Below are 19058 nucleotides of genomic sequence, written 5' to 3'. Positions count from 1 at the left end.
CGCGGCCCCGGCGAATCGGCTCGCGGCCCCGGCGCCCGCCCCCAGGCTCACCTGCGCGCACCTGGCCGCAGGACGGCGCGCCGCGCCCCGTGTCCCGCCGCCTCCCGCGGGAGGAAATAGTCCCCGGAACGCGCGTCGGGGACGCGGCCCCGGGCTGCGAGGGAGGAGCTCGGCTCGGGCGGCTTTTCCCGAGGGCCCCCGGCGCGCTCCGGGCTCAGGCTTCGGACCCGAGAGGCACCTCCCCGCGGGACGTGCCCACCCCCCCCCCCCGCCTGGAACCCTTCTGGGAGCCCAAAGAGACAGCAGGCGCGACCCAAGTTTCAGTACCGGGGAGGGGCTGCAGCGCCCTGAGCCAGAGGGCGGGGACTTTCCACCCAGCCCCGCAGGCGCGGGCCCCCCAGAGAGGCGCGGGGTCACCGAGTTCCCATGCCCGAGAACGCAGGCGCTGGGGCCTGGAGGGTCACTTCCACGGACGATCGAATGGGGGGGGAAGGTTGTCCACTTTATCCAGGCACAGCAGAAAAAGGATCTGACTTTTAATGGCTTTGGCTTTATGGCGCGAAGCAGGCACCCTCTTGTTTAAAGGCACTGTCCTCTGAAACGGACTCCTGAGTTCCACGGTGCGGGGCAAGGCAGCAGGGTGGCCGGCGAGGAAGCGCTGGCGGCCAGCCAGGGGAAGGTGCGGGACTCCCCACCAGCAGCCCCCGCCTGGCCCTGACTGCTCTAAGGAAGCAGCAGCGGCTGAGGCTGAGATGGTCCTGAGTGGAGTGTCCAGTGCCCCAGAGCGGTGAGGTCACTGGTCCAGGTCCCTGGGCAGAGTGAAGTCCCTGAAGCTGTAGAAGGAGATGTCGCCGTGATCCACCAAGGCAAAGATCAGAGGGACGTCCCCGCTCTGGTAGGATAACCGCTTGAGGGTGCGGAGGTCTGGGACCGGCTCATCAAATCTGCAGGGACGAAGGGCATACTGAGACCCGCCCCTCGCTCTCTGGCCACACACTGCCTGGCCCTGGAAGGCTCTCTGAGACCCAGAGCCTGGGTTGGTCTCGGGGCCAGGAAGAGGAAGGTTCTTGCTACTGAGTCCGGCCGCCCACAGCCCGCCCTGCAGGATGAGCCCTGGACTAAGGTGACACAGGAGAGCGACTCCCCAGATACGCCATTGGGCAGCAGAGGGCCGGGAAGTTCCCCGCTGGGTGGCTGTGGCGGTGACTTGTGTGCCCCCTTGGTCCCTCACGCCTGGCACACATGTGCAGAGGGTGGGGCGAGGAGCTCCCTGAACACGGCTCACCAAGGGGCAAGGGCTGCTCTCGTACCCACTAACGCACATCCGGGCATAGGGCTTGCCAGGGTTATTCTTCCGGAACGTGGCCACGGCGTCGGCTTGGTACACATCAAAGCTGATCTCCAGGTCCCCTGACTCTGCCAGCAGCCTGAGGACATGGCGGGACCCCTTAGGGAAGAGGCTCGCCCCCCCACCTCCCACCGATGCCGCCTCTTCCCTCTGCCCAGTTTCGGGAGGGAAGCAGTTGCATGCAAGGGGCTGAGTCTGCTGGTGGGGTCCATCTGCCCCGACGCAGAACCCCTGGGGCTGAGCCCAGCAGCTCCCAGCTCCAACTCCTGCTGGCACCCGAGGTAGAGCAGAGAGGGCACTACCTGGAGACTCACCGGGCACCATCGTGGGCGAGGTGTGTCGTCTGCAGTATGGCGACCTGCTGAAGAACTGCGGCTGCGAGACAGGGAACACGGGGGCTGGAGACAGGGGCCCTCTCCCACAGCACTGCTCTCGCCCCACCCCCGCCCCGGAACGGAGGACCTTCCAAAGGGGCCAAATGGGGGGTGGAGAGAGGAAAGGAGCACGGTTGGAGGGCGGGCACGGCCAGAGAGGGGGCACAAAACGCTCTTGGCCCTCAGCACACTTTCCCACTCAGCTGTCTGGGCACCTGGGGCTGTCCCAGGCGATACCTGGAATATATTTATCAAAAAAACCCCAAAGAACCCAAAAAATTGGTTGTGGTTTATCGGAAGTGCAAACCTAGCAGGCCTGGGGAGTTTAGTTACTTACCATCGGCCTGTGCCTGGGGGCCACCGGGCGCTCTGACTGTCAGCGCCATGGCTATGTGAGTTTGGCTGTGCTCAGGGAGCACTCTCGGCAAGTGCCCCCTCCCTGTCCCCTCTCTCGGGCCCCAGCTCTCCCTGGGTCCTCCGCACACTGGCCAGGGTCTCGGGTCAGTCCCGGGCACTGCTGGGTGTGGCTCCAACACAGAGAGTGTGCAGGGCACACCCGCTTCCCTCTCTGGGCTGAGCCCCCCGTCTCCTGTTCCCAGGCCGACAGTGAGGGACGGGGGCCTGTCTGCCGTGTCCAGCCGCCCCGCCACGTGCTGCCCAGGCGGTGCTCTGGCTGCTGCCCGCCAGACAGGGCCCCGCCTTCCGGGTCCCAGTCCATCGAATGCTCTCGGCGCCCATCGAGCGGGGGCCTCAGGCAGTGGGTGCCGGGCACTGTCTCTCGGTTTCCTGGGGGGCGGGGGTGGGGCGGTGGTACCTGGAGAATCAGCCTGGCCCGGGCTCAGCAGGGGGGTGACGGGCTGGCGCCACAGGTGCGGGGGGCGGCCCGGGGGCTCCTGCAGGAGCCGCCGCCGCAGCAGCTCCTTGTACTGCCGCCACCCGGAGCAGCCCCGCACCTCGGGGTCGGCGTTCAGGCCCCGCCACCAGAGCCAGGCCTCGGCCGTGGGCTCCCGCTGCTGCCCGGACGGCTTGTCTTTGCGCTGGTTGAGCTGGTGGCGCCAGGCCTCGGCGTCGGTGGCGCGGCCCTGCACGTGGGCCGGGAGCAGCTCCGGGGCCGGGGCCGGCAGGCGCGTGTGGCGGCTGTCTGGGGCCACGTTGGGGAAGGCGATCTGCTCAAAGTTCCAGCGAGGCCTGCACGGCCCTTGGAGCCCGTTCTCTACCCGGCCGGCCCAGGCGTCCTGGGAGCCGGGAAGCTGCGAGGGCCCGGCCACAGGGCCCGGCTCCTGGGGCCTGTCCTCTGGGCAGCGGCCGTCCGGGCTGCGGGGCGCTGGGCTGGTGGCGGCCAGGTCGGCGGGTGTCCCACACGACCCCTGCAGGGGGCGCTCCAGGGCCTTGAGCTTCTTGGGAACAGACCTGGGGGACGAGGGGGACACACCTGCTCCTAACCGCTGAGGGGGCGGTGCCACCGTGGCAGGCACCTGGGCCCCAAGCCCCAGCCCTAGCTCTGTCCCCTGTGCCGCGGGGCGGGTACCGAGAGCTGGAGCCCCTCCTCTTCCTCCTGCCGCTCCGATCCTCCGAGCACTGGGCGCTGCCGTCCAGGTTCAGCTGCCGCTCGTAGGGGGACAGGACGGCACTGTGGGGTGACAGGGGGCCGTGCGCACGGGCTCGAGCCAGGCACCCCCACGGGCGAGCCCCGGGCACCGCTACGCACAGGGCACTGGCTGGGCTGGCTCCCGGCCCCCGGGACAGTGCTCACTGTTCTGACAGAGGGGCGGGGGTGGGGGTCCGCAGAGCCAGTGAACCAGGACAAACTAGCGGTGGGCAAAACCAGAGTGGACCTGGGAACACTGAAAAAACAGAAAAAGTGCAAGCCCAGATCCCGATCCGGCACTGACATCCCCTGGAACGTGCACTGTTCCACGGAAGTGTCTCTAGAGAGAAAGAGCCCGGGGTGCAGAGAGCCTGGGGCTGGGGTGCTGCAGGCAAGATGGCCAGGAGCAGGTCTGAGCATCACTGGATGTGGCCCCAAAGGGAATAAAAAGTATTAACATGTGTCAGTACCCACTTGATGCTGCCACACACCCTTCCCCAGAGATGTCTCCCGATTCTTCCCGTGTGTCCAACTGTCACCAGACAACGGGCTCTGGGCACGGCCAGTCAAACGCAATCAAGTCCCAAAGTCAACGGCACAGGCCACAGACCCCAACCACTTCATCCCCAGAGAAATGTTCCCGGGGGAAGTGCTGGACTCAGCACCAACACCACCTCGGGCCATCAGGCCTCCCTGCCAGGTCTTGGAGGACGTGCCCGCAAAGTGACAGTGCTGTGTGGAACAAGCGCCCTGCAAAAGCCAAGCACTGGCGGTCATGCGGCTCCCAGCTCTTCCTCTGCGAGAAGCAAGGGGCCAGACCCCCTGAGTGTCCCCAAGCCCGGAGTTGAAGAGTGAACACTCACTCACAGGTGCACGGCTGCAGGCACCCAGCACACCCCCACCCCGTCAATTTCTTTTTTCCTTTTTGACAAGAACCGGTTCTTTGAGCTGCAGCAAGAGCACAGCTGGCAGGGGATTTGCCGTGCACGCGGCCACCAAGGACTCCATCCCCGGATCCTCATATGGTCCCACAAGCACCAGCAGGGGTGACCCTGAAGCACCACACCGTGGGTAAGGCCCCACACACGCACTCACAAACACAAGCCAGAAAACTCTTACTAAGCGGAGCTGGCAGCAGCTACGGGTTTGGCTCTGGGGTGGTGCCCGGGGGAGCACTTGTGGTGGAGTGGATCAAACCAGGGTGGGCCGCGTGCAAGGCAAGAGCCTCATCCCCTCTGGACTCTCTTCTTTGGGCCCCCCTAAATTTTTTATTTGAAAATTTAAATGTAACTCAGGACAGCTGTCCTGGTTCTTCAGCTTTTGTGACCCCGGGCACAGCACAAAGGCTGAGGGGTGACACTAATAGCACAACGGCTGCGGGAACACAGCCTTGCGTGGGGGAGCACCTGCACAGGCGTTCCCTGCCCCCCAGCGTGGCTCTGTGTGGCTCCAGAGGAAAATATTCCTTTTTTTTTTTTTTTGGCTTTTTTGGGTCACACCCGGCGATGCTCAGGGGTTCCTCCTGGCTCTGCACTCAGGAATTACTCCTGGCGGTGCTTGGGGGACCACGGGGATCAAACCCGGGTCGGCCGCGTGCAAGGCAAACACCCTACCCGCTGTGCTATCGCTCCGGCCCCAAGGAAAATATTCTTAAAGAGAAAAGTTTGGCACCTTGGTAGGAAGCTCAGAGGCAGAGCACTTGCTTTGCACATGGGAGGCCCCAAGTTCCCCCAAACTAAAAAAACGCACAAGAAACAAAGCAAGAATCTGAACCAATCTACACCCCAGTCTGAAGCCTGATCTTAAACTTGGGGCTAGAGTGAGAGCGCACCGCCGACCCGGGTTCGATCCCTGGCACCATGGATGGTCCCGTGAGCACGGTCTGGAAGTGAGCTCTGAGGCGGGAATAAGGCCCGAGCATCGCTGGGTGTGGCCCCAAAATAAAAACAAACAAGGAGCCTGGGAAACTCCAGGGATCAGCGTGGAGCCAAAGCCGCACGAGCTCTGTTCCTGCCCTGCAGCCAAGGCCGCCGGTGCTGCGCGGAGGCTGAGGGCGGACGGGCTGGACATGGGCTCAGCCGCAGGAGGGAGGAAGCGCCACGTGCATCCCCACAGAGCAGTTTCCGCAGGGGCCCCCGCTGGGGTGGCAGGGAAGGAGGGAGCCCTCTCCCCGACTCTGGGAGCAGCCAGCCAGGCCCCGCACTGGGATGAAGGGGGGGTAGGGGCGTACCTCGGGCAGAATCGGCGAACCACGTAGCCCAGCCTCTTCAGGTGGCTGAAAACCTCGAGGGGTTGGAGAGAAGGCAGGGTCAGCCCTGCACATCCCCTCCCCCAATCAGTCCCCGGTCCCCTGGGCTCAAGGTGCCAGCCCTGCACATCCCCTCACTCCCAATCAGTCCCCGGGGCTCCTGGGCTCTCAGCCTCTCGCTGGGAATTCTGCTTTTCAGTTTTCCTCTTCCCCTGGGCACAAAGGGCGCGTGGCAGTTGCAAGACGCCAACACGAGTCCCACAAAGCTAACAGCCTACAGGCAGAGACGGCTCAGGGGGGCTGGGGGGCACACCCGCGGGGACAGCAAGGTTCCTGGGGCCGCCCAGGGTGGGTCCCCCCCCCAGCACAGAAACAGTTCCTGGAATATTCCTAACCCGAAGTACAGGAGCGAGAAGCTACTGTAAGCCACACGGAGAGGGCAGAGGGGGAAGGAGCCCACCCCAGTGCTCCTGTACCCGTGTCCTGATCCCGCAGGACTGTCCCCCATCGGGCTTCGCCTCTCAGCACGGCCACACGGCTCCCACTCCTTCCCTGGCTTCTATTCGCCGGCTCTCCTGGCGTTTCTCCTGCCGTTCCTGGTCCCTACGTTCCCCTCCTGCTGGGGGTCTCCAGACCTCAGCAGCAGCCCCCATCACACCCCGACCACCTCCCTACTCCCCGCACCGCCTGGCTGCAACCTGTCGCTCTGGTCACTTCCCCGCTCTCCAGGCCTGCCTGTCCGACTGCTGATTGGCTACTCGCCCCACTGTGCAGCACCCCAAAATGACCCTTTCTGCAAGGCATCCTAACAGCGGCACCCCGGTCCGCGCCCAGCACGCACGGATCCCGCGGCTGGGCGAGCGCGGCAGCTACCTACCTGGTACTGCAGGAACGTCACCGAGTCGCCGGCCAGCAGCAGCTGGTACGCCTCCTGGACGGACAGCGGCAGCTCTTGGTGGAAGAGCTGGATGGAGCCCTGGAAACGGAGCGACAACTCAGCGCCGCGACGTCGCAGAAGAAGAAGGGGGGCAGCGCCACCGTGTCGGCCTGGGACGCCCTGCACGGCGCGTTTCCTCCCGGGTCCCGGCTGCGTCTTGAGCACCTGGCGGCAGGTGCCCCCCAACCCCGCGCGCCGCCGGCGTCCCACTCACACACTCCAGCAAGTACAGGGCCTCCTCGGGGTGCAGCCGCTGCCGGCCCTGCTCGGAGAAGCCCATGGTCTGCCAGAACTTGCCCTGTCGGGGAGCCCAGAGGAGAGGTCAGCGGGCCCCGGGAGGGCGGCGCGGGCGGCCCCCCGGGCCCGGGCTCACCGCGGGGGTCTTCAGCTCCACCACGCCGAGCTCCGGCCGCCACTCGGCCGCCACCAGGCTGCCCCTGGGGAGAGGGGGGCGTCAGGGCCGCGCCGTGCGGGGGGGGGCCCGCCCGCCCGGCACGCCCCCTTACAGGCGCTCCACGCGCTCCTCGGCCAGCAGCTGCCAGAGCTCCTGGCGGCACCGGCGCAGCCGCTCGGCCTGCGCGGCCGAGCCGTCGGGGAGGAAGTCCTTGGGGCCATGCGAGCGCTGGGGCAGCTTCTGCGGCCGCGAGCGGGCGGCGAGCAGCTCCTGGGCGCTGCGGGGCGAGGGGCGGCGGGGTCAGCGCGCGCCCCCCGCCCACCCGCCCGCCCGCCGGCCCCGCGCCCCGCCGCCCGCCCCGCACCTGAGCACGCGCCCGGCGGGAACCTCCACGGCCGCGGGCTCGGGCTCCATCGGGCCGCCGACTGCGGCTGCGCGCGCGGGCCCGCCCTCGCCCCGCCCCCCGCCGGGCCTCCGCGCGGCCCTAGCGCCGGCGCCCGCCGCGCCCGCGCCGCCGGCTCCCGGGGCCCGCGGCCCGGCTCTCCGCCCGCCAAGCTGTCCTGGGTCCTAGCGCCGGCCGACAAAGTTCGGTGCCCGTGTTTGTGGGAGCGGGGGTGGGTGGGTGGGGGTTGCAGAGGGCTGGCCGGCTTTCCAGTCAAAAGGTCAAAGGCGCGAGCCTCCCGCACCCCTTGGCCACACTGACTTGCCCCCTTCCTGGACGCAGCAAGATGCGGGGAGCTGGGAGTGAGGGAAGGAAGCGCGGTGGGTCCCGAAATGCAGCTTAGCGTCCCGAAGGTCGCAAGGAGCTGTCGGAGACCGACTGAGGTCGAGTTCCTTCGGGGCCCGAGCCGTGGTACAGCGCTGGCATAACACGGGCCCACCCGGGTTCGATCCCCGGCACCTCCGACGCTCCCCGGGGCCCCGCCGGGAGTGATCCCTGAGCGCAGGGCCAGGACGCAGCCCTGCGCACCGCCGGGTGTGGCCCCCAAACAAAACCACAGTTCCTTCAGGGTCTCCCCAGGGGCTCGGAAGCCGGGGCTCGAGGCCCGGGAGGCGCTGTCCGGCCGTCGACAGTGCTGAAGCGCCACCCCACTCCCGCACCCGCACGTCCTCCGCGCTGGGGGGGTCCCCGCCGCCCGCCAGCGCGTCCGCGCCGGCCCCGTCCGCTAGGTGGCACCATCGCCCCGGCCAGCGACGGGGCGCGGGCGGAGGTGGCCGCAGGCGTCTCAGGAGCGGCAAGGGGCGACGGAAAGGGGCTCGGCGGGTCCGGAGGGCCCCCAGTCGCCTTCCCGTCACATCTCCTTCCCCACCCACACGGGTCTCGCCGTGGCGTCTGCACCCTGGAGGCCAGCACCCCCCGAGCGCCTCAACCTGGCGGCCGCCGCGCGCCTCCACGCCGGGAGCCGCTTGCCCGCGCTTCACCTGGGCGCATGCGTGGAGCGGGCCCGGGGCGGGGCGAGCGCGGTGGGGGGCGGGGCCCGGGCGGGGCCGGGGCGGGGCCCGGGCGCTGACTGACAGCCCGACTGCGCGGTCCGGACGGTCCCAATCCGGCGGGAGGGACGGGGGAGGGGCGGGATTTCCTGCGGGAGGCGCCGAGCCGGCCTTGGGAGAGGAGGAGGCGGCGGCGAGTCGGGGCGCGGGGGGCCGCGGGAGCCGCCGTCCCGAGTGCCCGGGACGCAGGAGGGCCCGCCGGAGCGCGGGGGGCGGCGCGCAGAGGTGAGGAGCGGCGGGAGCCGGGGCGGCGCCGCGCGGGCCGCCGCCAACTAACTTTTCCTGCGGGCTCGGCGCGTCCCGGGCGCGCGGCGCCGCCGGCCGTGCGGGCGCTGCCCGGTGCCGTCCGCTCGCCGCTGCCCTCCCGCCGCTTTGTTCCCGGGTCGGCCCGGGCAGCGCCGCGCCGCACGGGCATTCCGGGGGGCGGGGGAGCCCGCCCGACGCCCCGCGCCTGCCCGGGGCGCCCTCCCCCCCGCTGGTGGTCGACGGCCGTGAGTGTGCGGCCGCTCGGACTTGGGGACCCCTGCGGGGAGCGCGGGGCGCCCGGGCGCGGGCCTGCGCGGGTCCCACGGCGGCACGCTCGTGGCCACCGAGGCACTGACGTCAGCTTCTCGGCGCTCGAGCCCTGGGTCTCGGCCTCGGATGCAGGCTTTGCGGGGGGAGGCTTCCCCGGGGAGCCCCCCCCCCCTCTCCCGGCAGCGCCCCCAGCTCTCTCTGCTCCCTGCCCGGTTGTTCCCCCATCGGGGCTGAGGGTCAGCTCCGCAACAGGTGCTCAAGTGCCTCCCTGGCCAGCGGCAGACCCCGGCCAGAACCGGGTGCCATATGCTGCCTGCTCCGGCACTCCCCAGAGCCCGGGGCGAGGGTGTCGGGCCCCTGGCAGGGACCAGTGCTTTCTGCAGCCCGGTGACCCCTGCCCACCGCCGGCCCGCCCAGGCCCCACCTCCCTGCCGCCAGTTGTGGGTGTCAGAGCCTCGGGCTGTGGAGAATAGGCTGCCGGCCCGGCCTGCCCTGGCTGCCAGGGCCCCTCCTGCCCAAGGTAGAGGTGCTGCCAGGTGCCCTGGGGTTCGGTGACTCAGCCTCCCCCTTCCAGAGTGCCACCCGCTCCCCCGGGCTCCGCTCGGGCACGACGGCTCCCGCTCTGCCCCGCTTGCTCGCTCCCGCCGTGTGTCCCCCTCAAGGGCGTGCAGGGTGGCCCTCCCCGCAGCCCTGTCCTCTGAGCACGGTTTCTGGGGTCCCTGCAGGTGCTCGCCCAGCCTTTGGCTCAGGGCCCGGCCCCTCTTCTGAGCCCCGAGACGCATCTGTCCGGGCACAAGGAATGCCGGCAGCTTTCGGGGCGCATACGGGGGCTCCTGAGCCAAGTGGTCAGGACCGGCAGTTCCCGGCCGGGCCCAGCCCCGGGACGTCGCAGGGATCGGGCTGAGGCCGTCCGTCCAGAGTTCACAGGTGCGTTTTCTCGCCCGTGGGGGGCCCGAGAAAGGCACCTCGACCAGAAGCCTGCAGGCCTGGGAGGGCCGACAGCCCTGCCCCCCGGCCCGGAACACCTGGTGGGGCCCCGGCATGGGGCACTGACCCCGGCCACCCCGCGTCTGCCCTGCGCCCCTGAGCCCAGGGCCCGCGGCGCCCAGGATGGGGCGGGAGCAGGACCTGATCCTGGCCGTCAAGAACGGAGACGTGAGCGGCGTGCAGAAGCTGGTGGCCAAGGTCAAGGCAGCAAAGACGAGTGAGTCCGGGTGCGGGGTGGGGGCGCCTCCTCCCGGCCGGGCCGAGTGCCCAGGCCGCACCGGCCGGGGGCCAGGAGTTCCTTGGGGCAGAGCTGAGGAGGAAGCAGAGTCCCTTGCCACGCGTCCCTGGGCGCCTCACCCTCTGCAGACCTCGCGGTTCTCCCTGTCACGAGAGCTAAAGAGCAGTCACTTGGGAGCTCTGCGGAGGTTGCTGACCCTTGACCTCGACTCCAAGGGGCCCCCCAATCCCGCCTGGGGCGCCGCCTCCCGCAGGTGCTTCCCTCTGGGCCCTCCGGTTAGTTTTGTTTGCTTTGGGCTTTGGGGCTCCACCTGGCAGTGCCCAGGGGTCACTCCTGGCGGTGCTTGAGGGATCCTGAGGGGTGCTGGAGATCGAACCCGGGACAGACGCATGCAAGGCAGGTGCCCTGCCCGCTGTGCTGTCACTCCGGCCCTCATTGCAGTGCCCTCTGATCCGTGGGCTCCTGGCACTGCAAAGGCTCAGTAGACAGTGCTCCACCCCAATCCTGAGCCCCAGAATCTGCATCTGTCTCAGCCTGGGAGTGTTTCCTGGGGGTGAGCTAAGCCCTCCCCACCCACAAGCTCCCCAACCCCCAACCCCGCCTGGGCTCTGTCTGCAGTGGGTGGGGGGGCGGCCGAACTGATTTCTTGGAGGTCTCTGCAGCGAGGGAGGGTGCTTCTGACTTGGGGCTCCCTGGGCTTGTCATCCGGAGCTGCCCACCCACCACTCATTGTAGCCGTGGCTGGGGGGCTCTGGTGCCCGGGAGATAATCCCCCCAACCCAGGGCCGGGAGGAGGAAGTTTAAGGGTCCAGGAGCCAGAGGTTCCGACTTGGACCTGGGGCAGGTAGGAGGGCAGGGGAGGGGCTGCCTGGGGGTCTCTCCTCGAGCCTGTATGCTGGCGCTGGCCGTCCAGCACACACGGGGCAGGGTCCTTGCCCCGGCCAGCCTGTGATGGTGACAGGGCGCTGAGGGTGGCCGGTCCCCAGCCCAACCCCGCGGGGACTCAGATTGTGGGCACGCAGGGCCAGGCTGGCCCTCCTGTGTGGCCCGAGATGCTGGGAAAGCTGGGGACAAGCAGGGCGCCCCTGTCGGCGGTGACTCCGAGCACTGGGCGTGGGGTTTGCATGTGGGAACCCCAGGTTTGCTCCTCGGGACCGCGGAGTCCCCGACCGCTGAGTAGGCCAGTCCCCACTGGGTGAAGTGCCCCCTGCCAGAGAGGACACCTCCAGAGTGTGGGGTATCGTCGTCTCCCCACCTGCTTCCCTGCGGTCCCTGTGGCGGACGCAGAAGCACGCTCAGAGAGGGCTAGTGACCTGCCCGGGACCACACAGCCCAGGCTGGTGCTCTCTGCCCTGCGTCCCACGCCTGAGAATTACGGAGACCTTATTCCGAGAGGATCTCCCATCCCCCGGGGAGGGGCACCCCCAGATCAGAACCGGAGGCCCCGCCAGCCAGACTCTGCTCCAGCACACGGGAGGGGGCGGAGGGAGCGCCCGACAGGCTCGCGCTGGCCTCACCTGGCCCCGGCCCCCCCGCTGGCCGCAGGGAGCAGGTGGCCGCCCTGGCCCTGCCCCTCCCCCGCCCCTCCTGAGCAGCTCCTTTTTCTGGCCGGAGGAAGCGGGTGGGCTGGGGCTGAGCTCACATCCTCTGCCCAGCCTGAGTCGGGAGGCGCCCTCCAGCCCGGCCGCCGCCAAGGCCCTGCCGGGTCCTGCGGCCTTTCCGGCCATTGTTCTGGGAAGAACAGAGGCACCAGCCCGGCCGGCCCCTGTTCCTGTCCCCCCTGTCACATTGTCCCGCCACTCCCCGGAGGGACCGTATCTCAGGCTGTCCCCACCGCTGGGCCGCCTCAGCAGAGGGAGGGACCGGATGCGACTCCGGGTCTGCTCCTTGCCTTCACTGGGGCCCAGAGACGCACCCCGAGTGGCCACGGCCGCACAGCCGGGAAGAGGAAAAGCACGCGTCGGAACCGTGCACTTCCTGCCTCTAGAACCTTCTGTTCCTTCCGCTGCCCTGAACGGTTCTGTGTGACCAGGACTTTCCAGGGGGGGCTGCATTTCTCCCCAGAGGGCCCCCGCCCCCTTAGCCCTGCCGTCACCCCTCACTCATCGGCTCCGTATTTCCTTTCGCGGCGGAGCGTGAGCCAGCCGTGCCCCCATCCGCACCCCTGCGCCCCGCTGCCAGCTCCGTCCTCCCTGCTGGAACGGGGCCCTGGCGTGCGAGGGGATTCAGAGGCCCACCAGGGCCGGGGGGCAGGCCTGGACCAGCATGCTTGGCGCCCTGCCCAGCCCGGGGTGCGCCGTCGCCGCCTCTTTCCCGGCAGGGGCGGGGGGTTCCAGCCGGGCGCCCGGACACGCTGCCTCCCCCTGACCGCACCCCGCAGGGCCGCTGCCTCCTGTGCCCAGGTTCCCGCCTGCGGCCCAGCTCGGCACTCCACTGCTGGGGGCAGGGCGCACCCACCTCTGCCGGGTGACCTCAGATCTAAGGCTCCGGGGGGCGCCGGGCCAGCCACCCTCGCGGAGACACAGGGCCCTGAGAGGGTGCGGGACCTGCCTTGCCAGCGGTCACCCAGCTCGGGACGTCACCTTCCCCGCCCTGCTCGTCCCAGCCTTTTCCCAGCCTGGGGCCCACAGCCTGACAGGGGCTCTTGGCCCGTCGGGCATCCCGTGTCCTCCCCTCTGTCTCTGCCCCCTCAGCTCTGGGACAGCGGGGCCCCTGGTGTCCTGTGCCGGCAGGAATGCCAACCATGTGCCCGTGGGCCCGTCTGCCGAGGGCCGGGCATGCCAGCCCCCTCCCCGCCCCCTGCAGGCCTATAAACCCGGCCGGCCGGGCCCGGAGCGCTGCCCACACCAGCTGGGGCTGGCGGTGTTGGCCATGGGGCAGGTGCTGTCCTGCGCGCCAGGTCAGCTGCAGGGGGACATGGGGAGCGGGGGCAGGGAGCCCCACCTAGGGTGGGGGCTGGGCTGGGGGCTTTGAAGGTGCCCTGACAGCGGCTTCTCCCACCCCAGAGCTCCTCGGCTCCACGAAGAGATTCAACGTCAACTACCAGGACGCTGACGGGTGAGTGGGGACCCCCAGGACGCTGACGGGCAAGTGGGGACCCCCAGGATGCTGACGGGCAAGTGGAGACCCCAGGATGCTGACGGGCTAGTGGGGACCCCCAGGATGCTGATGGGCTAGTGGGGACCCCCAGGACGCTGACGGGTGAGTGGGACTCAGGACACTGACGGGCTAGTGGGGACCCCCAGGATGCTGACGGGCGAGTGGGGACCTCAGGATGCTGACGGGCGAGTGGGGACCCCCAGGATGCTGACGGGCGAGTGGGGACCCCCAGGATGCTGACGGGCGAGTGGGGACCCCCAGGATGCTGACGGCTAGTGGGGACCCCCAGGATGCTGACGGGCGAGTGGGGACCCCCAGGGTTAGTGGGACCCCAGGGCTGAGGGCCCTGTCCCTCCCCGGGGCCCTGAGCCTCTCCGGGGGCCTTCTCGGGTGCGACTCCTGCCGGCCCCCTCTTCTCCCCGGAGGGTCGGAGCCCTCGGCCGCTGCTCCCACGGCCCCTCCCGGGGGCGGCAGACAAACAGGCTTCTCAGCACGGACACTGGGCCCTTTCATGCCGCGGCCTGGCCGCTCAGCGGGCCCAGTGGGGTGGGGGCGAGGGGGTGCCCGGGCCAGCGGCTCGTCTGTGCCAGCCCCCAAGACGGTCAGGGCTGGGCTGGGGACCACCCCCGACCCCCCCACCTGTGTCCCACACCAGATTCTCCGCACTCCACCACGCCGCCTTGGGGGGCAGCCTGGAGCTCATCAGTCTGCTGCTGGACGCCCAGGCTACTGTGGACATCAAGGACAGCAATGGTAAGACCCCCAGGCCCCCCCCGCCGCCCTCCTGGTGGCCAGGAGCCCCGCGGGCGGGCAGGGCGGGCTGTGCCCAAGCCCTCCCCTGAGTGTCTCGAGCCCAGTTCCTGGGCACCGACGCTGGGCAGGAGGAGGCGGGGGCCCGTGGGAGTCACCAGCTCTTCCGGGGTGGGGGTCCTCGTGGGGTCCTACAGCCCAGCCTCTCCCTGGCCCCCCAGGCATGCGCCCCCTGCACTACGCGGCCTGGCAGGGCCGGCTGGAGCCCGTGCGGCTGCTGCTTCGGGCGGCCGCGGCCGTGAACGCCGCTTCACTGGACGGGCAGATCCCGCTGCATCTGGCCGCCCAGTATGGGCACTACGAGGTGGTACGTGAGCCGGGGAGGGTACCCGGCGGGGGGGGGCCGTGCTGGCCCGGCCACGTCTCACCCAGCGCCCCCCCCGCCTCCCCCCAGTCGGAAATGCTGCTGCAGCACCAGTCCAACCCCTGCCTGCTCAGCAAGGCCAAGAAGACGCCGCTGGACCTGGCCTGTGAGTTCGGCAGGCTCAAGGTGAGGCCCGGCGCGGGCACGGGGCGGGGCGGGCGGGGCGCCCAGCCGGCGGGAGGAGGCCCGACCCCAGCCTGGCCGTGCAGGTGGCGCAGCTGCTCCTGAACAGCCACCTCTGCGTGGCCCTGCTGGAGGGTGAGGCCAAGGACCCGTGCGACCCCAACTACACCACACCCCTGCACCTGGCGGCCAAGAACGGGCACCGGGAGGTCATCAGGTACCCGCTGCCTCCCCGACTCCCTCCCTTCCCGTGCGGCCGGCGAGGCCCCCGGGTGTCCCAGCCGCGCCCGTGCCCCCCCCCCACAGGCAGCTCCTGCGCGCGGGCATCGAGATCAACAGGCAGACCAAGACGGGCACGGCACTACACGAGGCCGCGCTCTACGGCAAGACCGAGGTGGTCCGGCTGCTGCTGGAGGTAGGCACAGGCCTGTCCCCGCCCCGCCCGCTGCTGCCGCCCGTGCCGGGACCCCAAGAGCTCGAGGGCACGGCCCTGACCCCCTCGGAGCTCGTTCCCTCCCCGCAGAGATCCGAAACGGCTTCCCCCGAGGGGCGGGCTGAGGCGGGGGCAGGGGCAGGGGCGCGCGTTCACTGGGGGCACCACGCACACAGGGCGGGGTGGACGCCAACATCCGCAACACGTACAACCAGACGGCGCTGGACATCGTCAACCAGTTCACCACCTCGCAGGCCAGCCGGGAGATCAAGCAGCTCCTGCGGGGTGAGCCCCGCCCTGCCCGGCCCCGACCAGCCCCCCCCGACCCCAAGGCCCCCTGGACCCGCCCTGCCCGGCCCCGACCAGCCCCCTGACCCCAAGGCCCCCTGGACCCGCCCTGCCTGGCCCTGCCTGGCCCCCCGACCCCAAGGCCCCCTGGACCCGCCCTGCCCGGCCCCGACCGGCCCCCCGACCCCAAGGCCCCCTGGACCCGCCCTGCCCGGACCCCGACCGCCCCCGTGCCCGGAGCCCGGTGGCCCCCCTACCACAGCGGGCCGGGGTGAGGTCACCCGGCGTTGTCCCGTGACCCCGAGCCCGCGTCTCTCAGAAGCCTCCGGGATCCTGAAGGTCCGTGCACTCAAGGATTTCTGGAACCTGCACGACCCCACGGCCCTGAACATCCGGGCGGGGGACGTGATCACGGTGAGCCCCTGCTGGGCACAGCCAGGCCGCTCTGGAGGGCAGAGGCTGCTGGCTGGGGCGGCGCAGAGACCCACCCCTCCCCCCACCCCGGGCAGGTCCTGGAGCAGCACCCTGACGGCCGCTGGAAGGGCCACATCCACGAGAGCCAGAGGGGCACGGACCGCGTGGGCTACTTCCCCCCGGGCATCGTGGAGGTGGTCAGCAAGCGGGGGGGCCTCCCTGCAGCCCGCCTCCCCTCCGCGCCCACCCCCCTGCGCCCGGGCTTCTCGCGGACCCCTCAGCCTCCGGCCGACGACCCCCTGCACCCTCTTGCCTACGGCCCACGTGGAGGCCTCAGCCCAGACAGCCCAGGTACCGCCCGGCCCAACCTGCATGGGGCGGGAAGCTGGGCAGCTGTCGGCCGCGCCACCACTGCCCGCCGGAGCGCTGACCCTTGGCTCTGGGCCCCGCAGCAGGTGACCGGAACAGCGTGGGCAGCGAGGGCAGCGTGGGCAGCATCCGCAGTGCTGGCAGCGGGCAGAGCTCTGAGGGCACCAGCGGCCACGGCCCCGGCCTCCTGATCGAGAATGCCCAGGTAGGAGGGCGGGCACGGCCCCGGGCTGGACCCACCCCCACAGCCAGGTCCCCACTCTCGGCCCTTCCCTGTCTCCAGCCGCTGCCCTCGGCCGCAGAGGAGCCGGCGCTGCCCACACTGCACCCTGCGCTCCTGGCAGGTAGGAGAGGAGAGGGCGGGGGGCGGGCAGGCCTTCAGCCCACCCCTCTGATCTGACCCCGGGTCTCTCCGCCCACAGACACCGCGGGCCTCCGCCCTCCTGCTGCCCACCGGCCCGGGGACCAGCCCTTCACCCAGGACGTGAGGCCGGAGCAGCTGCTGGAGGGGAAGGTGCGAGCCCCCCGGGATGGGCGGGGCAGGGGCAAGGCGGGGGTCGGCGCGGCGGGCTCACCGCTGACCCCCCACAGGACGCACAGGCCATCCACAACTGGCTCAGCGAGTTCCAGCTGGAGGGCTACACCGCCCACTTCCTGCAGGCCGGCTACGACGTGCCCACCATCAGCCGAATGACGCCTGAGGTGGGCACTGGGAGGGCGCGGGCCGGGCAGCGGGGGCAGGCCGGGTGCCCCAGGCAGGCGGGGGCCTGAGGGTGCAGCTCTGTGGCAGGACCTGACGGCCATCGGGGTGACCAAGCCGGGCCACCGGAAGAAGATCGCCTCCGAGATCGCGCAGCTCAGCATCGCCGACTGGCTGCCCAGCTACATCCCGGTGCGTGCGGGGCCTCCTGGCGCGTGACCTGGGGGCCCGTGGCCGCCGGGCCGGCCTGACCGTGCGCGTCCCCCAGGCCGACCTGCTGGAGTGGCTGTGCGCCCTGGGGCTGCCGCAGTACCACAAGCAGCTGGTGAGCAGCGGCTACGACTCCATGGGGCTGGTGGCCGACCTCACCTGGGAGGAGCTGCAGGAGATCGGCGTCAACAAGCTGGGTGAGCTCCCGTGGGGGGCTGCCGGCCACGCCCGCCCCCGGCCCCGCCCACCGCCTCGCCCCGCCCCCGCCAACCGCCTCGCCCCGCCCACTCTAGGTCACCAGAAGAAGCTCATGCTGGGGGTCAAGCGTCTGGCCGAGCTCCGCCGGGGGCTGCTGCAGGGGGAGGCGCCGGGCGACGGTGGCCGCCGGCTGGCCAGGGGCCCGGAGCTGATGGCCATCGAGGGGCTGGAGAACGGGGACGTGCCCCCGCTGGCCGCCGGCCCGCGCCTGCGCACCTTCCAGGGCAGCGAGCTGAGCCCCGAGCTGCAGGCGGCCATGGCTGGGGGGGGCCCCGAGCCGCTGCCCCTGCCCCCTGCCCGCTCACCCAGCCAGGAGAGCATCGGTGCCCGTTCTCGGGGGTCGGGCCACTCCCAGGAGCCGCCGGCACCCCTGGCCTGCGGGGGCACCTCCGGCAGCCCCCAGGAGCGGAACCTCCCGGAAGGCACCGAGCGGCCCGCCAAGCTCTGCTCCTCACCCCCCGGCCAGGGGCCCCCCGCGTATGTCTTCATGGGCCCCCAAGGCCCGTCCTCCGGCTCTGCCCCAGGGACGCCCGCGGGCGCGCCCCGGGCCTTCTCCTACTTGGTGGGACCCCCGGCCACCCCCCCAGACCCGCCACGGCCCAAGCGCCGGTCACACAGCCTGAGCCGCCCGGGCCCGGCCGAGGGGGATGCGGACGGGGAGGCCCCGGGACCCGTGGGCAGTGCCCTGGGCAGCTACGCCACACTGACCCGGAGACCAGGGCGCAGCACCCTCGCCGGGACCCCCCGTAGTCAGTCTTTCGCCCTGCGGGCCCGCCGAAAGGGGCCCCCGCCCCCACCCCCCAAGCGCCTCAGTTCTGTCTCTGGGCCCACCGCAGAGCCGCCCCCGGCAGATGTGGGCTCAGAACCCAAGGAGGGGGCCGGGGGACCCCGAAGGCGGACACTGAGTGAACCGACGGGCCCATCTGAGCCCCCGGGCCCCCCAGCCCCGGCCGGGCCAGCTTCGGACACAGAGGAGGAGCCGGGCCCCGGGGGGACGCCCCCGTCCCGGGGCAGCTCCGGGGAAGGGCTGCCTTTTGCGGAGGAGGGGAACCTGACCATCAAGCAGCGCCCCAAGCCCGCTGGGCCCCCAGCCCGGGAGACCCCCGTGCCCCCTGGCCTGGACTTCAACCTCACGGAGTCCGACACGGTCAAACGGCGGCCCCGGTGCCGGGAGCGGGAGCCACTGCAGACGGCCCTGGAGGCCTTTGGGGTGGCCAGCGCCACCTCCAGCCCCGCGGTGCCCACCCCCGCTGCCCCCGCACCCCAGCCTGAGCCCAGCAGCCCTTTAAGCCAGGGGGGCCCTGCAGCCCTCATGGCCCCCTCACAGCCCCCCACGCTCCCGGGCTCAGGGCCTACCCCGGGAGAGACGGAGCCCCCAGCACCTCCCGCACCCCCCACGGCCCTGCTCAAAGTGCCCGGAGCAGGTGAGAAGGGGCTTCGGGGTGGGGGGAGGGCGTGGCAACCCGCTGCACCCCCCGCCTCCCCCTGCGTATCTCACAGCCGTCCTTGTCTACAGGAACTGCCCCCAAGCCCGTGTCCGTGGCCTGCACCCAGCTGGCCTTCTCCGGCCCTAAGCTGGCAGCGCGGCTGGGGCCCCGCCCAGTGCCCCCGCCCAGGCCGGACAGCGTGGGGCCCGCAGGCCAGGGGCACGCCCAGCAGCGGCTGGAGCAGACTAGCACCTCCCTGGCCGCCGCGCTGAGGGCCGCCGAGAAGAGCATCGGCGCAGAGGAGCGAGAAGGGTGAGTGCGGGGTTGGAGAGTGGGAGGGCACACGAGACAGGAGCCCCCTGCCCCCCACAGCACCCTGAGTCCGGGGGCTCACTCCCCACCCCCACTCTGGGAAGGCCATAGTGGGTGCATGTCCTGCACT

At 70.8% G+C, this 19058-nt stretch overlaps 2 protein-coding genes across 5 annotated transcripts in view; one reads left to right on the top strand and one right to left on the bottom strand.

Annotated features, from left to right (window-relative positions):
- Window positions 1-519: 519 nt before the first annotated feature.
- On the bottom strand, window positions 520-7378 carry TSEN54 (tRNA splicing endonuclease subunit 54). 2 transcript variants are annotated; one of them, XM_055133687.1, is made up of 11 exons: window positions 7254-7378; window positions 7002-7166; window positions 6869-6932; window positions 6710-6793; window positions 6436-6534; window positions 5541-5593; window positions 3251-3352; window positions 2537-3132; window positions 1663-1723; window positions 1311-1427; window positions 520-944 (listed from the first exon to the last, which is right to left on the bottom strand). In XM_055133687.1, the coding sequence occupies exons 1-11, from the start codon at window positions 7301-7303 to the stop codon at window positions 794-796; spliced, it is 1542 nt and encodes a 513-aa protein (XP_054989662.1). In that variant the 5' UTR covers window positions 7304-7378; the 3' UTR covers window positions 520-793. The 2 variants fall into 2 exon arrangements, 1 of the variants encoding a protein (XP_054989662.1); XR_008629363.1 differs by having other exon boundaries at window positions 925-944; window positions 1651-1723.
- A 1090-nt stretch (window positions 7379-8468) lies between these two features.
- CASKIN2 (CASK interacting protein 2) overlaps window positions 8469-19058 on the top strand; it is an 11023-nt gene continuing 433 nt past the window's right edge. The window contains exons 1-19 of one of the 3 annotated variants that reach the window (XM_055133276.1): window positions 8469-8605; window positions 9622-10100; window positions 13127-13178; window positions 13876-13973; window positions 14192-14337; window positions 14425-14520; window positions 14604-14734; window positions 14824-14932; window positions 15127-15235; window positions 15561-15652; window positions 15748-16003; window positions 16105-16226; window positions 16305-16365; window positions 16444-16535; window positions 16613-16723; window positions 16812-16913; window positions 16990-17128; window positions 17225-18613; window positions 18706-18928. In XM_055133276.1, the coding sequence (XP_054989251.1) occupies window positions 10007-10100; window positions 13127-13178; window positions 13876-13973; window positions 14192-14337; window positions 14425-14520; window positions 14604-14734; window positions 14824-14932; window positions 15127-15235; window positions 15561-15652; window positions 15748-16003; window positions 16105-16226; window positions 16305-16365; window positions 16444-16535; window positions 16613-16723; window positions 16812-16913; window positions 16990-17128; window positions 17225-18613; window positions 18706-18928 (3422 nt within the window). In that variant the 5' untranslated portion in view covers window positions 8469-8605; window positions 9622-10006. Of the gene's footprint in view, window positions 8606-9621; window positions 10101-12949; window positions 13021-13126; window positions 13179-13875; window positions 13974-14191; window positions 14338-14424; window positions 14521-14603; window positions 14735-14823; window positions 14933-15126; window positions 15236-15557; window positions 15653-15747; window positions 16004-16104; window positions 16227-16304; window positions 16366-16443; window positions 16536-16612; window positions 16724-16811; window positions 16914-16989; window positions 17129-17224; window positions 18614-18705; window positions 18929-19058 lie in introns of those variants that run through there. The other 2 variants (XM_055133275.1, XM_055133277.1) reach the window with 2 other exon arrangements.

Source organism: Sorex araneus, chromosome 3, assembly GCF_027595985.1.
Source record: "Sorex araneus isolate mSorAra2 chromosome 3, mSorAra2.pri, whole genome shotgun sequence".
Classification (NCBI taxonomy): domain Eukaryota; kingdom Metazoa; phylum Chordata; class Mammalia; order Eulipotyphla; family Soricidae; genus Sorex; species Sorex araneus.
Note: the sequence above shows the minus strand (reverse complement) of the source record. Positions and strands in the feature narration are given on the sequence as shown.